Source organism: Triticum dicoccoides, chromosome 1A (assembly GCF_002162155.2).
Source record: "Triticum dicoccoides isolate Atlit2015 ecotype Zavitan chromosome 1A, WEW_v2.0, whole genome shotgun sequence".
NCBI classification, from domain to species: domain Eukaryota; kingdom Viridiplantae; phylum Streptophyta; class Magnoliopsida; order Poales; family Poaceae; genus Triticum; species Triticum dicoccoides.
This window is the reverse complement of record NC_041380.1, coordinates 8,580,982-8,601,768: the sequence shown is the minus strand read 5'-3', so window position 1 is coordinate 8,601,768 and position 20,787 is coordinate 8,580,982. Positions and strand designations below refer to the sequence as shown.

Here is a 20,787-nt window from a genome sequence, read left to right as displayed (position 1 = left end):
GTTTTCAAATGTATCATGTCCCCAATTGTCCTGCTAGAATAAGACAGTGTCTAATAACACCTTTACCATCTGCTAGAATTGAGGAAGCAGCTTGAGTATGCTCATCTTCCACCAAAAGGATCCCACGGGTCTCTGTTATAACACCATCAGGGTGGTAGGATTCCCAAATAAGCTTCACCCAAGGCAATGATACAAAGTGCTAGAGCAGCTCACAGCCTAAGAGCAACACAGGCAAATGGAGAATAAAAGAAGAAGCTCAGCCTGAATTGCCACAACTTCTAGAACAACAGCTACACCAGCCTGGGGTGAGTACATATTTACAGATAATCACATATGCAAAAATAATAACCATCCTTGCCGTAAGATACTCCTATTGCAAGGGAATTGTAGCAAGACACACATCGCTATTTGGCTGAAAACAACCTTTGAAGCAGAACTTACAATCACTGGTTAACCAGGTGCAAAGACACTTGGCAAGTTGTGGCATCAGACCTCAGTAAGGCCAAAAAAACATAAGAGCAGTGCCTTAAGTGAAAAGCTGCACTCTAGAGTTATGCTGGAACCACTAGCAGAGTAAACAGAGTCCATGGAAAATCTTCAAGTAAGATGAGCTAACCATTCCGCTACAAATAATTATTCTTCTAAGAAAATGCAGTCCAGAAAATTATGGTGACTCAAGTGCTTGTGCTTCAACTACGCCCTCATCCCGCTGTCCTTAAACCCACCTGAAAAGTTATGAGCAGAGTGAGATAAACAACTGGGCAAGTGACAAAGAGTAAGTATCGCCCAGAAAGCCCCATGAGCCCATGATCTTTGCAAACGTAGTGAAAACACATTTAACAAGCCAAGCTTCTGTACTTATTTCAGAAGAAGCATCGACAACAACCTCACTCATTTATGGCCATACATCTTTATTGCATTCTCATTCTAACCAGGATAAGATGTCATAGCACGGATGCTTAACACGCTTGGCTCAGCCTTTGTCTACAGTCTGGCATATCACACACACTTTACAGAAATATGTAGCTCACTATCACAACTCAACTGCACAACAAGGAGAATTCACTTTAACCCAACCCCAATAACAGAAGTAAAATATTATAATTATAAGGTACAGCTCCTTAAAACACTTAGCAAACTAAAAATAATAAAAGACACGCTCCTATGATTTTACACATCACCTCTCTTAAAATATAAGTTTACTTCACAATCTTGTACTCCCTCCGTCCCAAAATAAGTGACTCAAGTTTGTACTAACTTTGTACTAAACTTAGTACGAAGTTGAGTCACTTATTTTGGGACGGAGGGAGTATCAGTTATCTATACAAACAAATCCACAACTTTACTGTTATCACGAAAGTTTAGTTCAATCATGTCAAGAGGTTGAAATTGTGCTACAAGATGTATGGGCTACACTACAGTGAAGAAAAACAGAGTAATGCACAGCAGAACAGGTTGAATTCAGATTGCCATAACAGATTGTGCTACAAGTAACCTCACCTTTGACGCAGCACATTCCCTTTCTTACTTCTTCTTGCCCTTTCCTTGACCGCCGGCCTTCCCCGTGATGGCCCGATGAGGCCTCCGCCTGCGCGTGAAAGCAAACTCCCCGAGCTTATGGCCGACCTTGCCTTCGGTGATCTTGCAACGGACGTGAGTCTTGCCGTTGTAGATGAGCACGGAGGAGCCGACGAACTCCGGCAGGATGGAAGACCTGCGAGACCAGATCTTCCTGCCGCTCAGATTCTCCCTATTGTTCTTGATTCTTTGCAGGAACGCGTCGACGAACGCCCCCTTCCATAGAGCCCTTGAGCTGCACGCACACAGCAGGGCGTACATTCGGTTCAATGTTGAGCAAGCAAGACTGACATAGATGCGCGGACCAGCTAGCGTTGGCCGTTACCTGAAAGCACGAGTCCCCGAGAGCAGCGGAGACGCGGCGTGCTGGGCCCTGGGCGCCTGACCAAATCGCGCGGTAGAACAAACGAACAAACCAGATTAAAATCGGCACAGGAACAACCAGCGGGTAAGAAAGATTTGGATTTGAGCAAGGAGCAAGAGAGTTGGAGGGGAGGCGGCACCTGGGAGATGGCCGCGGGGAGGGCGTGGCCGGACCTGGCGAGCCTGGAGGCGACGAGAGAACGAATCGACATGGCTGCGCTCAGGCGCGGGATCGGCTCCCCGCAGGCGGGAGCGGGCGGCGGCGGGCGAGGCCTCAAAATCCGTCGGGGGGAAAGGGAAAAGGAACGGCACCTAGGGGCATTTGCGTCATCTCGTTTTTCATCTCCTTTCCATTCATCTCGTCGCTTCGGTCTGCTTTGGTCCAGCCCTTATCGAGGGCAAAACTAAGAATTCATGAAGAAAATTACACGTTTTGTTCTTAAAAAAAATTCTCTGACGCACCATGATTAATTTGGTCATGCAACTCGAGAAACACTACAATGCAAGTTGTACACATGCGAATACATAACCCCTTCGCTTTTGCGGATAACCCCTTTGCTTTTTGCGGAAACAACCCGCGCTCCCCCGGTCCAAGCGCCCCGCCACCCGGTCTCCGAACCCACTTGTCATCCTCCCGTGCGGAGTAGTCAAAGTGATACAACCTTATTCAGTAAGCCAGCCACCTCCACTCCATCACTCCGAGCTCGCCCAAATCCGCCACCCTTCGTACCCTCGCCTGTTAAAGTTCGATCGCATGTTAGAGGATCACAAAAAGGGTTCTACCCCAATTGCGAAGATGGCAACACAAAGCTCGGTACCGTACTGGAATTGCTGTAGTGGAAGGCAGAGAATGTTGTGGTTGACAAAGGATTTGAGAAGCTACTGAAAATATTGAAGAAGAAGCTTCCAAAGGATAACGAATTGCCCGACAGTACATACGCAGCAAAGAAGGTCGTATGCCCTCTAGGATTGGAGGTGGAGAATATACATGCATGCCCTAATGACCGCATCCTCTACCGCGGTGCATACAAGGATCTGAACGCATGCCCGGTATGCGGTGCATTGCGGTATAAGATCAGACGAGATGACCCTGGTGATGTTGATGACGAGCCCCCCAGGAAGAGGGTTCCTGCGAAGGTGATGTGGTATGCTCCTATAATACCACGGTTTAAACGTCTGTTCAGAAACGAAGAGCATGCCAAGTTGATGCGATGACACAGTGAGGACCGGAAGAAATATGGGAAGTTGAGAGCACCCGATGACGGGTCGCAGTGGAGAAAAATCGAGAGAAAGTACTGGGATGAGTTTGCAAAGGACCCAAGGAACGTATGGTCTGCTTTAAGCGCGGATGGCATTAATCCTTTCGCGGAGCAGAGCAGCAATCACAACACCTGGCCCATGACTCTATGTATGTATAACCTTCCTCCTTGGATGTGCATGAAGCGGAAGTTCATTATGATGCCAATTCTCATCCAAGGTCCTAAGCAACCCGGCAACGACATTGATGTATACCTAAGGCCATTAGTTGAAGAACTTTTACAGTTGTGGAATGGAAATGGTGTACGTACGTGGGATGAGCACAGACATGAGGAATTTAACCTAAAGGTGTTGCTGTTCGTGACCATCAACGATTGGCCCGCTCTCAGTAACCTTTCAGGACAGAAAAACAAAGGATACCACGCATGCACGCACTATTTAGATGACACTGAAAGTATATACCTGGACAAATGCAGGAAGAATGTGTATGGCCCATCGTCGATTTCTTCCGACCAACCATCAATGTCGAAAGAAAGGCAAACATTTCAAAGGCGAGGCAGATCACCGGAAGAAGCCGGCCATGCGTACCGGTGATCACGTACTTGCTATGGTCAATGATTTACACGTAATCTTTGGAAAGGGTCCCGGCGGACTAGCTGTTCCGAATGACGCTGAGGGACACGCACCCATGTGGAAGAAGAAATCTATATTTTGGGACCTACTCTACTGGAAAGACCTAGATGTTCGCTTTTCAATCGACGTGATGCACGTGACAAAGAACCTTTGCGTGAACCTACTAGGCTTCTTGGGCGTGTATGGGAAGACAAAAGATACACCTCAGGCACGGGAGGACCTGCAACGTTTGCACGAAAAAGACGGCATTCCTCCGAAGCAGTATAAAGGTCCTGCCAGCTACGCTCTTACGAAAGAAGAGAAAGAAATCTTCTTTGAATGTCTGCTCAGTATGAAGGCACGACTGGCTTCTCGACGAATATAAAGGGAATAATAAATATGCCAGAGAAAAAGTTTCAGAACCTAAAGTCTCATGACTGCCACGTGATTATGACGCAACTGCTTCCGGTTGCATTGAGGGGGCTTCTACCGGAAAACGTCCGATTAGCCATTATGAAGCTATGTGCATTCCTCAATGCAATCTCTTAGAAGGTGATCGATCCAGAAATCGTACCAAGGCTAAGCAGCATCGAGGCCACTAATTAATATTAGTTCGACGTTTGCCACTAATATATCCATCTGTCATGTTTGAATAATAATTGCCATGTTGTCAATATTTGTAGAAACTATGGACACCGCCCGAGACGAAGTACAAGAAGAGTTGTTGGGGGACATAATTGCACGAGGAAGTGATGGCGTCTGCTCGTTGTTTCTCAACGACACCGATGGTCTGGAAGCAGCTGGCTATGATTATGATGGCTCCGGTGACCTAATGCCGGTGCAAGAAGGAGACCGTGAGGACGGCTCCAGTGACCCAATGCCGGTGCAAGAAGGAGACCGTGATGACGTCTCCGATGACCGAATCGAGTCCGGCCAGGTATATATATTAGTTAAGCCTGTGCTGACTAGCTAATTGATGCATTCATTGTTTTGGTATGTACACATATTAATTAAGTCTTTGTTCTTTTTTCTAGCCCTCCGGATCGAGCACAACTTCGGTAAAGAGACGAGGCCTGAAAAAAAGTTGAGCTCGGATGAAAAGTTTGAGATCATAGCAATCGCGCCCGACGGCCAACCGATTGAACCCCTCCGGACAAAGAGCGCATGTGTTGCTCGGCGCGGGGTTCTGGTTAGGGACAAGATCCCGATCAGCATCCAGCAATGGTTAGAGCCGGCTACAGAAGACCCTGAGGTGTTTTATGTCAATGCTATGCAGAAAAATGATCTTTGGACTGAGCTGAAGTCAAATTTCACCCTACTGCCAGAGGATGATCCGGAGAAGCCAATTAAAGAGCAATTAATCAAGTCTTTTGCTCTTAAGAGGATGGCAGAACTATTCAGGAGGTGGAAGAAAGAGCTGAATAAGTTTGTCGATAAAAAAGAGACACCAGAATTCAAGGGCAAATATTAGAAGATCAGAGATCACTGGCCCGCATTTGTGGCCCACAAGACATCGGAAAAGAGTAAGAAGATGTCGGCGACAAACAAGCAAAATGCTGCGAAGAAGAAGCATCACCATCGCACGGGGTCAGGTGGCTACCTCATAGCCCGGCCTACGTGGGCCAAGATTGAGAATGATCTGGTTGATAAAGGGATCGAACCAGAGACAATTAACTGGCCAGACCGTTGCCGGACTTGGTTCTTCGGGGTTGGCAGATCCTTGGACCCTGTATCAGGGAAGTGCATTTGGACGGACGATCAAATGGAAATACCAGTCAAGAAGCTTCAGCAGTATATCGAAGCAGCGCAGTAAGGGACGTTCGTTCCAGACAGAGAGAACGGCGAGCTCACAATGGCCCTCGGGAATCCTGAGCACCCTGGACGGACACGAGGCACGCCAGGCTCCATTCCGTGGAAGGCTGGGTTTCTGGACGTAGGCGGTTACAAATGCCATGAGAGGAGGAAGAAAGTGGTGCAGACCCAACTGCAGGCGCTGCACGCTAGGGTACAAGCGATATAGGAACAAGAAGCAAATCGCAGCAAACGAACTGCCGAAGCTTCCCCCGAAGCTACCCCGCCATCTCAGTGGAGAAGCAGTGTGGCTTCCACCGAGCTGCTTCAGCCGGAGCATGTCTTGATGGCTCCTGCCAGCTATCCCGTGGATGCTATTACGGAGTCTCAAAATTTCCACCTTATGACGCAATGGATTAATATAAAGGTCAAGGCGGTTGTTGGCTCTGTTTTTCCTACTGAACCCGGCGCAACTTTTCACTGCCGGGCGATTCCAGAAGGATATGCTAGGGTAATGGTCGATGAAATAATGGAGGGATTTGAGGACCTCCAGCTTGACCACCCTACCGGTGAAGGGGAGACTCGGCTGGGTTCTGCTCTAAAGACTCCATGCCTATGGCGGAAGGAGCTCATCAATCTTCCGAACTGGACGCCTCCGCCTCCTCCTCCTCCTCTGGCAAGTCAGGGCACTGCGCCTCCTCCACCGCCTCATCCTCCGGCGAGTGACGATCAGGGCACTCGGCCTGCTCCTTCTCCGGCGCGTGGCGGCACTCCGCCTCCTTCTCCGCCTGCGCCGGCGCGCCCGAGCAGCCAGCCTCCTCCTTCTCCGCCTCGTCAGCAAGGGCGGAAGAGACCCGCCGCCGCTCCGGCAGCTCCGGCGCGTCGTAGTCCTTCTCCTCCACCTCGTAAGCAAGTAAAGAAGACAACCGCTTCGTCTGCTCTGTCGGCGTCTAGCAGTACAGCCAGAGGCGGGAGGACATACAGATTCGGTCCTTCTCTGAAGACTCCAGAGAAGTTACCATACGAGAGGACCCTGGAGGAGAACGCTGAGATCGTGCGAGAAGAAGTGAGGAACTACTTTGAAGGGGTGAAAGCAAAGAAACATCCACCTCCGGAGGAGAAGGTAGATCCGGTGAAAGCGAAGCGCACTCTGGCTGCCCTGACAAAACCACCCAAGTCTCCGCCAAAAGGCAACTATGAGCGCATTATTGGAAAGGAATTTGCCGAAGCGGAGCGGTCAGGAAGTACTGTTAGTGATCAAAGGCTGAAAGAACGATGAGCTGGGAAACAAATTGCCCAGCTCGGCGAACAAGCGAAGCAATCGTGCCCCCCGCTCATGCCTAGCGACATCGTCGCTAATGATCCGAGGATGGTGCCCGGTTATAGCAATCTTGGAGATTACCTGCCCGACGATGTACATTATGATTTCATGGAGGTGCAGATACAAAGATACGAGTACGGGAAGCCTCTCGTCAAAGATGAAAGATCCCTATCAACGATGATGTGAAGTTTGCATGATTGGTACTTGAAAATCTGCAGAGAGTCTGGGGGGGGAGGAGTACTTTGTATGTGAGAGTTAAAAAGGAGCATGACCTCGTTGGAATTGAACCGTTGCCTGTTCCATTTGAGGAGTTCTTTCAGTTTTTCAATCAATTGGCCCTCGATAAAGCAACGGTCACCTGCTACTGTTTGTAAGTAGTACTACTTCTGTCATTAAGTCTCTCTATATAGCTCAGCTCTTTCATTGCATGTATTTATAATTATCCTCACTATATTATGCAGATTGAAGATCGCCGAATTGAAGAAAAGACAAATCGGTGATATTGGGTTCATTAACACAAATCTCATAGATGCAACTCAAGTTAAATTTCATGCCGCAGATATCGAGGCCAACTTGCTACGATCGTTGGTAATAAATGAAAACAAAGATATAATACTCTTTCCTTACAACTTCAAGTGAGTGTTACTGTCTTGTGCATATTCGGTTTCCCTTATATATTAGTCAAGGTTATAGTAATGTAATTGATGAGTTATGCATGCCTGTGCAGTTTCCACTATATTCTCCTAAAGATTAAGCTTGAGCAGGGACTAGTAACCGTCTTAGACTCAAGACGAAAAGATCCCCAGGACTATGCGGACATGACTCAAATGCTCGAGAAGTAAGTTAAATCGATCATTATCCACCATATCAGCAACTTTGTTCATTTCCTGATATATCAAGTAATTGTTTTCATTGTCTGGCAGGGTTTGGAAAAAATTCACCAAAAAAGCTCCGGGACTCCCGAAGAAGCTGCAATTTAGACACCCGAAAGTAAGTACTATAGTAGCATGTTCCGCGCATCTCCTAGTGATTCAAGCGCTAGTTTCATCAATACCATTTGGCATTCTTTCTTATCAGTTTGATTGACCTCTATTTCTTGTAAAGTGGTTGTGGCAGGAACAAGGGAATGATTTTTGTGGATACTACGTTTGCGAGACCATCCGCCACACGACCTGTGAGCGGGGCTACTCTGACGAACAATATGAAGTGCGTAAATAACAACATTCATGATTTTATTTTATTACCATCATTTGTGTTGAGTTTCATTCATTCATATATATATATATGTGTGTGTGTATTGACCCCCTTCTTCAAATTAGATGTTTTGGAAGCGGGATGAACTCCTAGCACCAGCTCGCATGTGAGCAATTCAAGAGGAATTGGCGGCATTCTTTCTTGACCACATGATTGCTGAAGACGGAGAATACTATGTGGACCATGCGTCCGTATGTTAGGAGATTATATTTGTAAGAGATAATTATTGTATATATGTAGCCGGTAGTGTCGGATAGATATACGAAAACTTGTCGTTCGACCAATCTCTCGGAGAAGGAGAGGTGGTCGATATCACTTCTCTCTGTATGCATATATATGTTCATGACGATCTTCTGTTTCCTTCGTTTGCTTACTAGCTAGCTAGCGTGTCTAGTCCTCTCTATACGTATGTATAATATGTAGCATCGACCAAGCACGGACATAAGAGAGGACACTTCTCTCTATTAATTATAGCTAGCTAACACAATATATGAAACACCTAAATTAACCCCTCCAAAACCCCCAACCCCCCCTCCTTTCAAAAAAAACCCTAGCCACATAAATGCTGACGCGTGGATGCCTATTGATCCCGGTTGGTGCCACCAACCAGGACCAAAGGCCCTCCTGCCTGGGCTCCGCGCACAGGCCACGTGGAGGCCCATCTGTCCCGGTTCTGGATTGAACCGAGACTAAAGGGACAGGGCATTAGTACCGACCCTTTAGTCCCGGTTCAGGAACCGGGACAAAAGGCCCTTACAAACCGGGACAATAGGCCCTTTTTCTACTAGTGTAGTCATAGGAACATGTATAAGTCATGAAGAAAGCAATAACAATATACTAAACGATCAAATGCTAAGCTGACGGAATGGGTCAAGTCAATCACATCATTCTCTAATGATGTGATCCTGTTAATCGAATGATAACTCATGTCTATGGCTAGGAAACTTAACCATCTTTGATTCAACGAGCTAGTCAGGTAGAGGCATACTAGTGACACTTTGTTTGTCTATGTATTCACACATGTACTAAGTTTCCGATTAATACAATTCTTGCATGAATAATAAACATTTATCATGATATAAGGAAATATAAATAACAACTTTATTATTGCCTCTAGTGCATATTTCCTTCAATAACGGCACATATTAAGCTCACCAAACTGGATTGCATACTCATACATATCTTTCATTGTTGAATGACAGGAGATTGTCAAGTTGCCTTTTATCATGTCAGTATATTAAGTATTATGTTCATATGAACAAGAAATAATAATCTACCAGCAGATTATGATCACTTCTGAGTTCGATCATGTACTCAATCTTAATTATAGGTGTCATTAAAAAGGACAAGAAAGTGACCACTTGCTTCCGGGTCTACTCTCTTCAGAAGTAAGCATGCGATGCATTCTAGATTCAATGAATTCACGAGAACTAATCCCTGCCGGGTAGGTGCTTGAGATGAATTATATTTTGTTGTTGCACAACAGGTGTGTTGTTTCACGTCTAGTCAGTGGAGGTAATTGTTTAATTTGCAGTCCTGCAACATTTTGTAGTATTTGGAAAGAAAATTTGTATCATTTGCTAAGGTCATAGGCTCATAGCCAATAAAACGTCACTTTGAAAAACTGCATTGGATATCCTGAATACATAATATAGTGCTCTACTTGCAATATTCTGGATTACATTCTCGTGGATGTCTCATATGTCTGCCAGTGCCTCAGTTTAGCCATTTGACTAATTTGAAAGCTGCATCGTTAATGTCACCACCTTGTTTATTTTGGCACTGTGTATGGCTGTCTGATCTCATGAGGGCTATTGCTTTCCAATTAAAATGACGGAAGGAGGAGGATGTGAAGTTGACACACACCCAGTCTCAAGTTTTATGGTTTCTACATGCATTGCTTATTTTGCTTTACATCAAGTAAAATGTGGTATTGCATAAGATCATCAAAAGAACAAAATAAAATAATGCGCAAATAATACACATGCAACAACGCCCTCCCATTCCCCACAAAAACAGACTGTGCTAGCTGGTCTAGGGCTTGAACAGCAACTTATTTCAAATTAACTATATAGTGGCGTCTGTGAAATTCAAGAAAAAGCTGTTTTTTTCCTTGAAAAATAAGTTAATGTGCAAAGAATCAATGATGTATTTGCAAAAAAAAAAAAACAAGCAAACAGAAGTAATGATGAAACCGGTTGTGATTGTCATGTAGACAATGGTAGTAGTTGGAACCACATACAAACCAATGAAAAACAAGATCTCAAATCTCCAACCATTAAAGAGTTGTATGTTTGTCCTTGCTTCAGTTCAACCCAAATTTTACAATAACACTATTATATTTAAATCTAGATTATTGCTATATGTGAATAATTAATTAATACACAGGGTTGAGGTTGTGACCAGGCAAGACGAACTTATGAACTTGCAAGCATGGTAGTCAGATCGTCGTCCACACAACGCCGGTATGAACATTGTCTAGAGAACACTTTATTTGTATTTATTCCAGAATTTAACTACTACTTTGGGCGGGTCACACATGATGTTGTGTGACACTTTATTTGTCACCACTTCCTCGACATGTCCATCGACTAGATGACGGTGTTCCAACTATATATTACTAGACATCTTTTCTTATCAGTAGGCACCAACTCCGGTGCCAACTCCGAATGGCACACTAGTGGTGGAGCTGTACAATGGCACATTGACACTGCACATCGTTGGCAGGGTACGGAGCGCAATGAAAGTCATCACCTCAAGGTGAGCTATCTGGTGTGGCTGCAAAAAGGTACCCTGTTGTACCTGTTGTTGTTGAGGCTGTTGACCCAGTTGCTGTTGAGGTTGTTGGAAAGAACATTGTCCGAGCTGCTGCTGCGACTGCTGTTGGGATTGGGAGACACCTTGACCTGACTGTTGGGGTTGTTGCTGCTGAGCTTGGACAAAACCCTGTTGTTGTTCTTGTAGGATGATGGAGTAGGTGATGGCACGAATTGCATCATAGCGGGATTGTTCGGGGATTTGCGACAACTGCTGGCAACATTGTTGCTGCATCACATGGCAACTGCTCTGCTGCCACATTTGCGACCTAGCAAGACGTTGTGGCATTGCCACAGGGCTGCACTGCTGCTGGAGGAATACCTTGCATGGGTTTAGCTGCTGCAAAACGGATGGTTGAACAATAGAGATTTGTTGTTGCGGAAGCTGTTGTTGTTGTTGTGGAGGTAAAATTAGTTGTTGTTGCTGTGAAAATGGTGATTGTTGCGGTAGAACAGGTTGTGTTTGCTGTGAAAATGGTGGTCCCTGTGGTAGAATTGGTTGTTGCTGTGAAAATGGTGGTTGTTGCTGTGAAAATGTTGGTTGTTGAGGAAATGGTTGTTGTTGTTGTTGTTGTTGTTGTTGTGAAAATGGTGGTTGTTGTGGAAATGTCTGTTGTGGTGGTAATGGTTGCTGCTGCCATGGTCTCTCCAAACCAGGGATGCAACTAGTATCCATCTGCGCAATGGCACTTGTTGCCACAACGGCGAGGAGGGCAAAGACGAGGAAGGTCTTCATGATGGATTGGTGCTAACTAGTTTTGCTTGGTTTTGATGCTTGTGCTTGTGATGATCTTTATACTTCATGCCTATTTATAGTAGTCCGGGCACCACCTCTTTCCTTCTTTGCATCAACTTTAATAATTATGTTTGGATGGATCAGAAATGATTTTTTGGTACATTGTGTTAGGTTGCACTAGCTACAAGCGTACTTTTGGATTGATCATCAAAGTTGCTTTTTAGTTGTGCATATGATCACACACAAAGAATAGAAATCCTGATGTGTGGTATATATGACTCGCCTTATTCACTTTACATGTCACACACTTATCAGGATAGTATCACTTTTGCAACCGAGTTTGGAACCTTGTATAGGCTGTCAACCATAAACAAGAAAGGCAAAACTTGTGTAGGACTAAGTTGCAATCGTGTGTGGGCTGTTAAGATATGCTCGATTATTAATGCCTTGTATGTGGAGGGTTCGTCTAGAATTGGTTGCTTTTTTTATAAAACTAACTTTGTATTGTTCTCTAAGACGATAAGATGAACTGATAGGTATATAGCATGACATGACTCATAGAATTCCCTTTACATGTAAAGGATGGTAGTTGCTTACAAGTTACCAGCATATATCCGGTCCTAACTCTAGATACATTGTCATCAGTTCGATCTATGTGTGAAGAAGGATTTTTCTGGATGGGATCATTCTTTTGGTGGACTAAGTTTGTAATGTTATGTAAATATTTCATTGGGACCACCAGGTACCTTTTACTAAATCTTTTGGGTATGAGGTTGATACTTATTTGAATTGTATAGACCATTACACAAATAACCTATTCAAAAATATAACATGTTCGTTATACTTTGAGGGCTACATAGTTTAGTTTACTATGGTGCATGTTCAGGTGTATAAGAATGAATTTACATATTTCGAGGTACTTTATCTACCCAAAAGGAAAATTGCCAAACATTTTATTATTTTTCATGAACAAACCTTAAGCACCTATTCGTAGATACCCTCCTAGATCATGGACAACGAGCATATTTTATTTGTTGGATTTTGAGAAGGTCTAGATTGTTCCCCGCAAAAAAAGTTCTATCTTTTCATGGCAACTTGTTTGTGCCCAGCTATTTTGAAGCATCTTATCTAGGCCATACTTATGTTTTTTGTTATTATAATCTATTAAAGGCTGAATGAAGAGATCCTAAATGATAAAGAAAAACAATGCTAGGAGGATGGGGCATCTCCGCCGCTTGTTTGAATAAAACCAGAGGATTTTATGATTATAAATTTGGTTCAAAATATGTTAATGATATGTGCACTCAAATCTGAACCAATATCCGATGAGCTGAAAAGTGTTGAATAGCCCGTAAATAAATTTATTTTTGCTCATGTGTACCAAAAATCTGGAATGGTGACACTACATATTTAATTCAAATTTGAAAATACATATGATCCCAGCTACGGAGGTCGCCGTGTGTCGCGATGGGCCCTCCGTTGCAACTTTGTCCGTCTACAATTACACTGGCTGGCATGCTAGTCCGCCATCCATCGTGGGGAGCCTCCGGCAGGGCAGGTCAGAGGTCCTGCAGTTGCAACTAGCAGGCTATTCATCAAATCTCTGTCCGCCAGTTAGTGCTCAATCTTGTAGTAAATGGTACTTGTATGGATATATAGTTTCAGAGAGGAATTTCTTTGCCTAGTGTTTGATCTGATTGCTAGCTGGATTGGTGGAGAAATCGCTACTTCTTCGTGGTAGGGCAGCAGTGGAGAATTAGTACAGACAAACCTTGTATAAAATTCCAGTGCGTTGAGAAGTAGATTAGGTGGAGATAGTACTAGATCTGATGGCTGCCGGAGATAGTAGTAGATGTTATACTGCATAATGGCACAGTATGAGGTCATTCTGTTGTTCTGTACAAAATCTGTAGCTGAGATGTACATATATGAGTGACAGCTGCATACAATTTCTTGCAAAATCCATGCTTCCTTGTAGGTGGGAGGCCCTCATGGCGCCCCCATGACGAGCCTGTTCCCTATTGAATCTAAACTGAAATCTCACATTATATGCATCCCATAGGAGAGGTTATCGTCAGAGGCAGTGAAACAATCTGAAGGACACTTGTGGTTAAGCAGCAGGAGCAGCAGGTGTGTTGTTCATGTCAGTCAGTTCGTGTTCAGACTGACACTTGTTTGATTTGGATGATACTGTTTTTGATTCACTTTGGTAAATGTCAATGGACAATGACCAGCTTTGATTCACTTGTTGAATTTGGATGATACAGGTGAGGAAGAAACTAAAGAAAGACTAGTTATGTGGTCACCTGGGACTCCAGAGTGTTTTTTGGTGCCATGCCATGTAGTCTTGCTTTCCTGATATAGATTTGATAAATGCCATGAGCTGTTTCAATATATTACTATTTGAAACTGTGATTTATCTGTTTCAGTACTGATGGTACCTCGGCAGTGCTGGTTGCTGGGCAGGTGTATGCGACATGTTGAATCATTCTTCCGCAAGAGGCCCTAAAGCTTCATTTTGATGAGAAACTGTCTGCACTCTGCAGTTTGGAACCTTGCGGAAGGATCCTGTGAATTTTTTGGATACTAGGCTTCCTCGATGGCTGCTCTGCTACTGCTAGCTGCATCCCTGATGACCTGGTCTGGATTTGGGTCCTGGTCCTTTGGGTGGACGTGGTTAATAGGCAGGGGTCAGCAGCAGTTCTAAACAACTTCTTGTTTTTGAAATGTCAACCGCGGGGCGATTCCCCCACTTGAATATATGTATATTTTCCAAAAGATGCAGTCCTCAGACCGGGATCATACAGCAAATGTGAAGAGAGGGGTACTGGCAGTTACACAGAGATTACAAGATACAGAGAGCATCTGGGTGAGGTAGTGGGTCCGCTAGAATGGTCTGACTAACTTGCACTAAATTTCCGCTCAAGGTCATGTTTATTCCTACCCAACCTGATGATTTGTGCCTAACAACTTTGTACAAGGTTCCATATGACGATGCAATCCAAATTTGGCTTTTTGATCGACCATTCTCAGATGTACTTCAGCAGGCTGTAGTAGTAGATGTGCTCATTATGTTTGTATTCTCTTGATGCTACATTTGAGTCAATAAAATCCACCCTTTGTCGAAAAAAAGGCTGTAGTAGTAGATTATACCAATGACAACAGGTGCAGATGTAATATCCCACAAAAAACATGCTGCAGCAGTGCCGCTGAAGGTAAAAATATATATGTTGGTTGCTGAAGCTAATTTCTAAGCACTTTCCACAGTGAAGATCCAGGCTTTTCCTAGTTTCCACATAATTACCTGAGTTGAACGATCTGCATTTCTCTTGTATCGCTGTTTTCATAGAGGTCCAGGACTCCACACCATTGTTGGTTCGGAGAGGGAGGAAATGAAGCACCGGGAAGGGCTCCTTTGTTCTCGTGGGGATATATCCGACTAGTTAGGGGCCATCCTTAGTTGAAATCAAGATGTCAAAGGAGAAATCCGATGACCGTGTGTGAGTGGCTCCATGGACTTTTCCATCTTCTCTCAATGCGTTGAGTCAGTGTTGTCGCCGCAATGCCGGTCAGTGGTGACATGGGTGGGCGCTTGTAACCTTGGTCTGACAAATTTCTTCTTACTAAAATGCTCATTCACTCAAATGAAATTTCCCAAAAACCGCTAAATATTGTTTAGATAGATAGAGAATACATGAAAAATATCCATGTATTTAAAGAGAAACAATCACATCTCTAGTTCAAAATGTTCTCTAGTCCACTTTGTTAAATATTATTATTATCTTTGCAAACCATACAAATTGATATCTAGACAAAATTTTGTACATGACTGAAGAAAAAATATATTATTTCCTAACTAATTTATAAGATAAACGCACATGAAAAATTGCAAAATAAATTAAATGGTTGAAAAAGATAAGAAAATAAAATTTTAAAGGGAGAGACGCTGATGAGTGGGCCCTGTGTCCACCTTAACTACTTCTCAAATGTTGTTTTAATTTTATGCCACGTTAGGCTGACAGCCGCCTCCCACCGATCAATTTCGGCATCAAATGCTACCTATGGGCCTATCCATGCAATTTGAAAATTCACTGCTGAATGCCGGTTGTTTTCTGCGAATAAGTGAAGGGCAGTGGTTCTTTTGTGCAGTAAGCCATATACATGCATTCTAGTTTCTTTCTCGAAAGCTGTGTGTTATGACTATGTGACACTGTGCAGATTATCAGTTCTGGAAAAACATGCATGTGCATATGCCATGCCAGCTCATGCAAGTTAGTTAACTTTTTCAAAAAACTAATGGCCCCGTGCATCACACTAGTGCAGAGGCCTGGAGTTTAATCCCCTTTTCGGAGAAAAGAAATGCAAGTGAGTTAATAGTTACGATCAGGTTTAAGAAACTGAAGACATTAAGCAGTTGACCGAAATGTTGCTTTTAGGCTGCCCCAAGCAACATTAAATTGGGCTTGTGTAAAATACTAGTGCAGTTATGGTCAGACCACCTAGTCGGGATCGATGATGGATATTTTATTTTTGTCATATGTTTCGATCCAATCCAGAACAGATGATACTACATGCAACTAGGACACCAGTGAATAATCTACCGAAGAGCTGCATCATGAAGGGGAAATAAATAAACAAAGTACATGGATTAGAGCATCCGCCAACATCTCAAGTGGTTGACTTAGGACTAATTAACAAGCTTATGTTGTTTCCTAGTGAAGCTAGTGCAGAATTGTATTTCACAGGAAGCAAGAATGTATATAAGTCTTGCGCGCGTCTCCTTCCCCTCTCTTGGACCTATAACTATCTATCCCTCCATTACCAGATCGTCGGTATTTACTTGTATGATGGCACAAAATAATAACAATTTTTTCAGTGCAGAACCTCCTTCGGGCAAAAAATAGTGATCCAAGGAATAACATAAACCTTTTTCCATAATATCTACGAGGTTTCAATATCCCATGAATTTATGTATCACTGACAAATGGTCCTACTTTTTCCATAATATGTTGCCGTTTTTCTTGAATTAAACATAAACATAAACCTTTCGGTGGAATATCCAACACGTCCGGGCCAACTGTTTTGCGCGGAATTATCACATGCTGGCATGTGAGAGAACATATATCGCAATAACAAAATTGAGTTGCTAATCAGAGCATGTTTATCTGATGCACATGCCATCCATTTGTTCTCTTGTGTTTAACTGAGTAATTGCGCCAATTTCGGACATACTATAGTTTGTCAATGTAGCTCATCTGAAGTTTGCAATAAGTAATGACCCAAGATTTTGGATTCTTCTTTTAATTTTCCTGGTATTTTTTGAATTTAATTTTCGTATAGGCGGGTGGAGGACCCAGGTGATCCTGTGTATTTTCCAGTATGATTCTTCATATTCACATTGACTGCACTAACCAAACTTTATTATCTGATCCACACTGAAATGATATGATCCCATACACAACACGAAACATATACCATAACAATTACAAACAGACAGACGTGGATTTTTGGATTAATAGATTATCCAGGCTAAAAATCCACATATTATTTGAAAAGGAAAACATTGACAAGCTTGTGTAGTTCCTTTCAAAGCTACCCATACATAGGTAGCTACAGTCCACCTGGTTTTTGAACATATTACTGGATGGCGGCGCCAGATGTAGTGTCCTGCAAAAAAAGAAGTATAATCAACATGGCTACATGCCAAGAAACCAGTCATTAAGGTATTGATGGAAAATTTTCGGGGAAATATAACAATCATAATGTTTACCCGGATGACTAAAACTAGCTGCGTTGTTGAACTGGCTTTGAAATTCACATGCTTATTAGTTACATAACCTTAACTACATCCACATGTCGATACCATGATGTTTAAATTTCTTTCAACTGAACTAGATAGACATGCTATAAACAAGAAACGATTACATACAGATTATGTGGTTGAATGTATGTACTTACAGCAGGTTTGACGTAGAATGCATGGATATTAAGTTCTTTAATAGTTTGAAACGTAGGGGGGTTAGCGAGCGCGTTGTACTTGATGATCCCACGTGCCATAGCAAACTGTCCAGTCCCACCCATAATGGCCATCTGGCCTTGGCCTGTTTGAAAATTGATCCCCATCGCTTCGAATGATGATCCATTGTACCTGACATAGTTTGGCAGGATAATATCATGTATCATATGAAACCGGACAATCTTCAGACCTTCGCAATAACTGAGAATGTATGCTATATAATGAAGTGATAAAACTAAAACTTGTACTGGTCCAAAAGTATGTAAGAATGACCTGGAATTTTTCTCGAACACCATGCTGAAGTAGTTGAACCAGCCTGGACCGGCTACATCAGCCTGCACTTGCATGCCTTTAGTACGGGCAACAATGGTGGCAGTAGCGGGGTTTGGTCCATCAATTACAGTCCAGTCGGTAACGGCAGTTAGACCAAACTCTGACGGTTTGCTGGAGGTAACAATTGCTACCTGGTTGATGCCTGGTCCGGCGGCGATTTGGTGCAAGTACAAGCGCATGTTAACCTCGGACTCACACTGAAGAACACAGGAAAGGGATGCAGATGCCATGAATAGAATGGAATGCAGGATCAAGATCATGGACAGGACTACAAGGCTAGGGCTGGCCATCGCTAGCTAGGGTTTTGGCTGGTAGCTAGGAGGAAGATCGTAGCAAGGAGGTGTGTACGTAAACTGACTCTTTCCTTTGTTGTGTGCTAGCTGTGTGAGAGTCACTTGAGTCTAGGGTACTATTTGTAGTTCTCCGGGACTAGCTAGCATATTCGCTACATATCCTCTCTTTTTTTTTTCTTTTTTCTTTGGGATGATCCGTTCCTTATCCTTTTTAGTTTCTTTTCTTTAGGTGGCATTTCCATTTAGGATAGACAACTGCACATGTGTAGCTGAACAATTCCTTGTGCATGTAGAAGTGTTCAAGGGCTATTTACTACCCTCGCTCCCGCGGCGCGCCCCGCGCGCGCGCCTCGGGAGATCCCGATCGGCCGCCGCCGCCGTCGCCTCCCCAGCGTCGCCTTCCCCTCGCCGCCGCCGGAGTGCGCCCGCCGGGCGAAGCCCGCGCGGCGCGGGCGGCGGCGGGGCATTCCCTCCTTCCTCTGGTCCTCGTGGCAGCGGCGCGGGCCGTCAGATCGGGGACAAGGGGCGCCTCGTCCGGCTGGTCTCCCGGGTGGGGATGGCTGGATCCGGCGGCGACTGGGCTAGGAGGAGGTGGCGCGGTGTGGCGGTGCTGGTGGCAGGGTTTCGGTCGAGGTCATCTTCGATCTAGATTGGGATCTCCATCGGGGGCGTCGCACGGCGGTGGGATCGGATCGGCGGCAACGTCGGCACGGCGGAGGGCGTGCTGGGTGGCGGCGCCCCTGCCTGGCGGTGGTGCAGCTGCGGCTTCAGGCCTCTCCAACGCGCGGCGGTTGTGGCTTCTCTGGCGGTGGCGCGAGGTATCCCGGCGGCGGCTCGGCGGCGTGGCGCGGCGGAGCTCCGGCGATGACTCGGTGGCGGGCTGGAGGGCTTGGCACCGTCGTGGTGCTGCCTCCGCGACGGTTGCGGCTTGGGGCCCTGGACCCCGATCCGATCTGGATCTGGTGGTGCCGGGGTCTGGGCGATGGCGGCTGGCGAGGCAGGGGGTTCGTCGGGGCTTGTCGGCCTCTAGGCACCATGGGGGTGCCGGCGGCGACGCGTGCCCGACGTGGTGACACTGGTGGACGTGGTGGTCATCTTCATCCCGAGGTGGCCGGCCAGAGGCTTGGTGATCGGATCTCGAGATCCATCATCTTGTACCGACTGCGAGTAGGGGAGACATGGTTGCCGGTGAAAATCGAGCCGACGGCGGGCGATGGCGGCGTTCTCGCCGTTACCTTGATGAAGGCATCGTCGTGTAACTATTGTCGACCCACTCGTGCTGCTGCGGGGGAAACCCTAGGATCTGGTGTTCCAGATCGGACGATGGCGGCACTGCGGTGTCGTTTCTTCTCTTGGGAGCATCGTTTGCGGAGCAGCGCTAGATGTCAGAGGCAGGAGGTGGAGCGGCTTCGTCTTGCACGGAGCTTCGGTGGTGATGTCAAGTCATGCCTGACCGACAGGTGCTACGCTTTGTCATGCCTGGTCGGCAGGTGCTACGCACGACAGATCTTCCAAGGACTTCAAGCTGTGTCGGCTGGTGATACCTGGCAGCATGGCGCTGAGGTGTATCAGTGGCGACCGCGGCGTGCTCAGCTGTTTGCGCGCAGGGAGGAGGTGCCGTTTGGCGCCGTGGTGGCGTCGGCGATAGCTAGACCGAGCAAGGTTGATGCATCAGTACAGTTCTGAAGATGGAGCGGTGGCAGTTGGCGGCGGCGGCATCTGAGTGCACGCCGGACCAGTGAGACCCATGCCCGGCAGGCGTCCTGGATGGGTTCTCAGGTCTTAGATGTTAGGTTTGGCTGCGATGTCTGTTTGGTATTAGGCCCAGGCTATCTGCGCCCCTTCATCAGTTGGATTGAGGTGCTTAGACGGCGGCTTTAGTCTTACTGTTGTATTACTTTGTAAGGTTTTGTGAGAATAATTAATAAAGTGGCCGTATGCATCTCTCAGATGCAGAGGCCGGGGGCCATCCTCCTTTTCTAAAAAAAATGTATCAACCCTCAGAGATCACAAAGGTCAAGTGCCTTTTGAGGAAATATATTACCGATATTTTCTCTTGTCATACAGTACGTACAAGATATTACTTTGCTTATATGGCAATGTAGCATTGCCAAACACTAAAATGCATCAGACGCCCATTCTTATCTTTACATCTTACTCTGTCCATCCCATGATATAAGAGCTTTTTTTACACTAGTATTATGGGACAGAGAGACTATTAAATAGAAGGTGTTTCTTTCAAGTGCTAGCCTTTATACTTTATTCAGAATTATATCTCCTGAAGAGCCGCAGCCTAAGTTTTCCATCTAGATAATGAGCAGTCTCTCACTACTCCTGCAACACAAAGCTCAAATACAAGAACTCATGATAGTGTGTCATCTGGCCCGGCTTACTGCTTAGATTGGAGACAGAAACTA

The 20,787-nt window shown here is 45.2% G+C and overlaps 2 protein-coding genes across 2 annotated transcripts; both read right to left on the bottom strand.

The window, feature by feature from the left end:
* Positions 1-334: 334 nt before the first annotated feature.
* LOC119269559 (ribosomal protein S19, mitochondrial-like) lies at positions 335-2,262 on the bottom strand. Its single transcript, XM_037551764.1, has 4 exons — positions 2,082-2,262; positions 1,904-1,959; positions 1,501-1,813; positions 335-725 (listed from the first exon to the last, which is right to left on the bottom strand). The coding sequence occupies exons 1-3, from the start codon at positions 2,151-2,153 to the stop codon at positions 1,525-1,527; spliced, it is 417 nt and encodes a 138-aa protein (XP_037407661.1). The 5' UTR covers positions 2,154-2,262; the 3' UTR covers positions 335-725; positions 1,501-1,524.
* Positions 2,263-10,619: 8,357 nt separating this feature from the next.
* Positions 10,620-11,771, bottom strand: LOC119358025 (gamma-gliadin B-I). Its single transcript, XM_037624755.1, has one exon. The coding sequence runs from the start codon at positions 11,726-11,728 to the stop codon at positions 10,814-10,816; it is 915 nt and encodes a 304-aa protein (XP_037480652.1). The 5' UTR covers positions 11,729-11,771; the 3' UTR covers positions 10,620-10,813.
* Positions 11,772-20,787: the final 9,016 nt, after the last annotated feature.

Excerpts from the sequence above, each read along its gene's own strand:
- LOC119269559 (XM_037551764.1), bottom strand. The coding sequence starts at position 2,153 with ATGTCGATTCGTTCTCTCGTCGCCTCCAGGCTCGCCAGGTCCGGCCAC. Across the intron at positions 1,960-2,081 it reads TCCCCGCGGCCATCTCCCAG|GCGCCCAGGGCCCAGCACGC; the intron begins GTGCCGCCTCCC and ends CGATTTGGTCAG. Across the intron at positions 1,814-1,903 it reads TCGGGGACTCGTGCTTTCAG|CTCAAGGGCTCTATGGAAGG; the intron begins GTAACGGCCAAC and ends GTGTGCGTGCAG.
- LOC119358025 (XM_037624755.1), bottom strand. The coding sequence starts at position 11,728 with ATGAAGACCTTCCTCGTCTTTGCCCTCCTCGCCGTTGTGGCAACAAGT.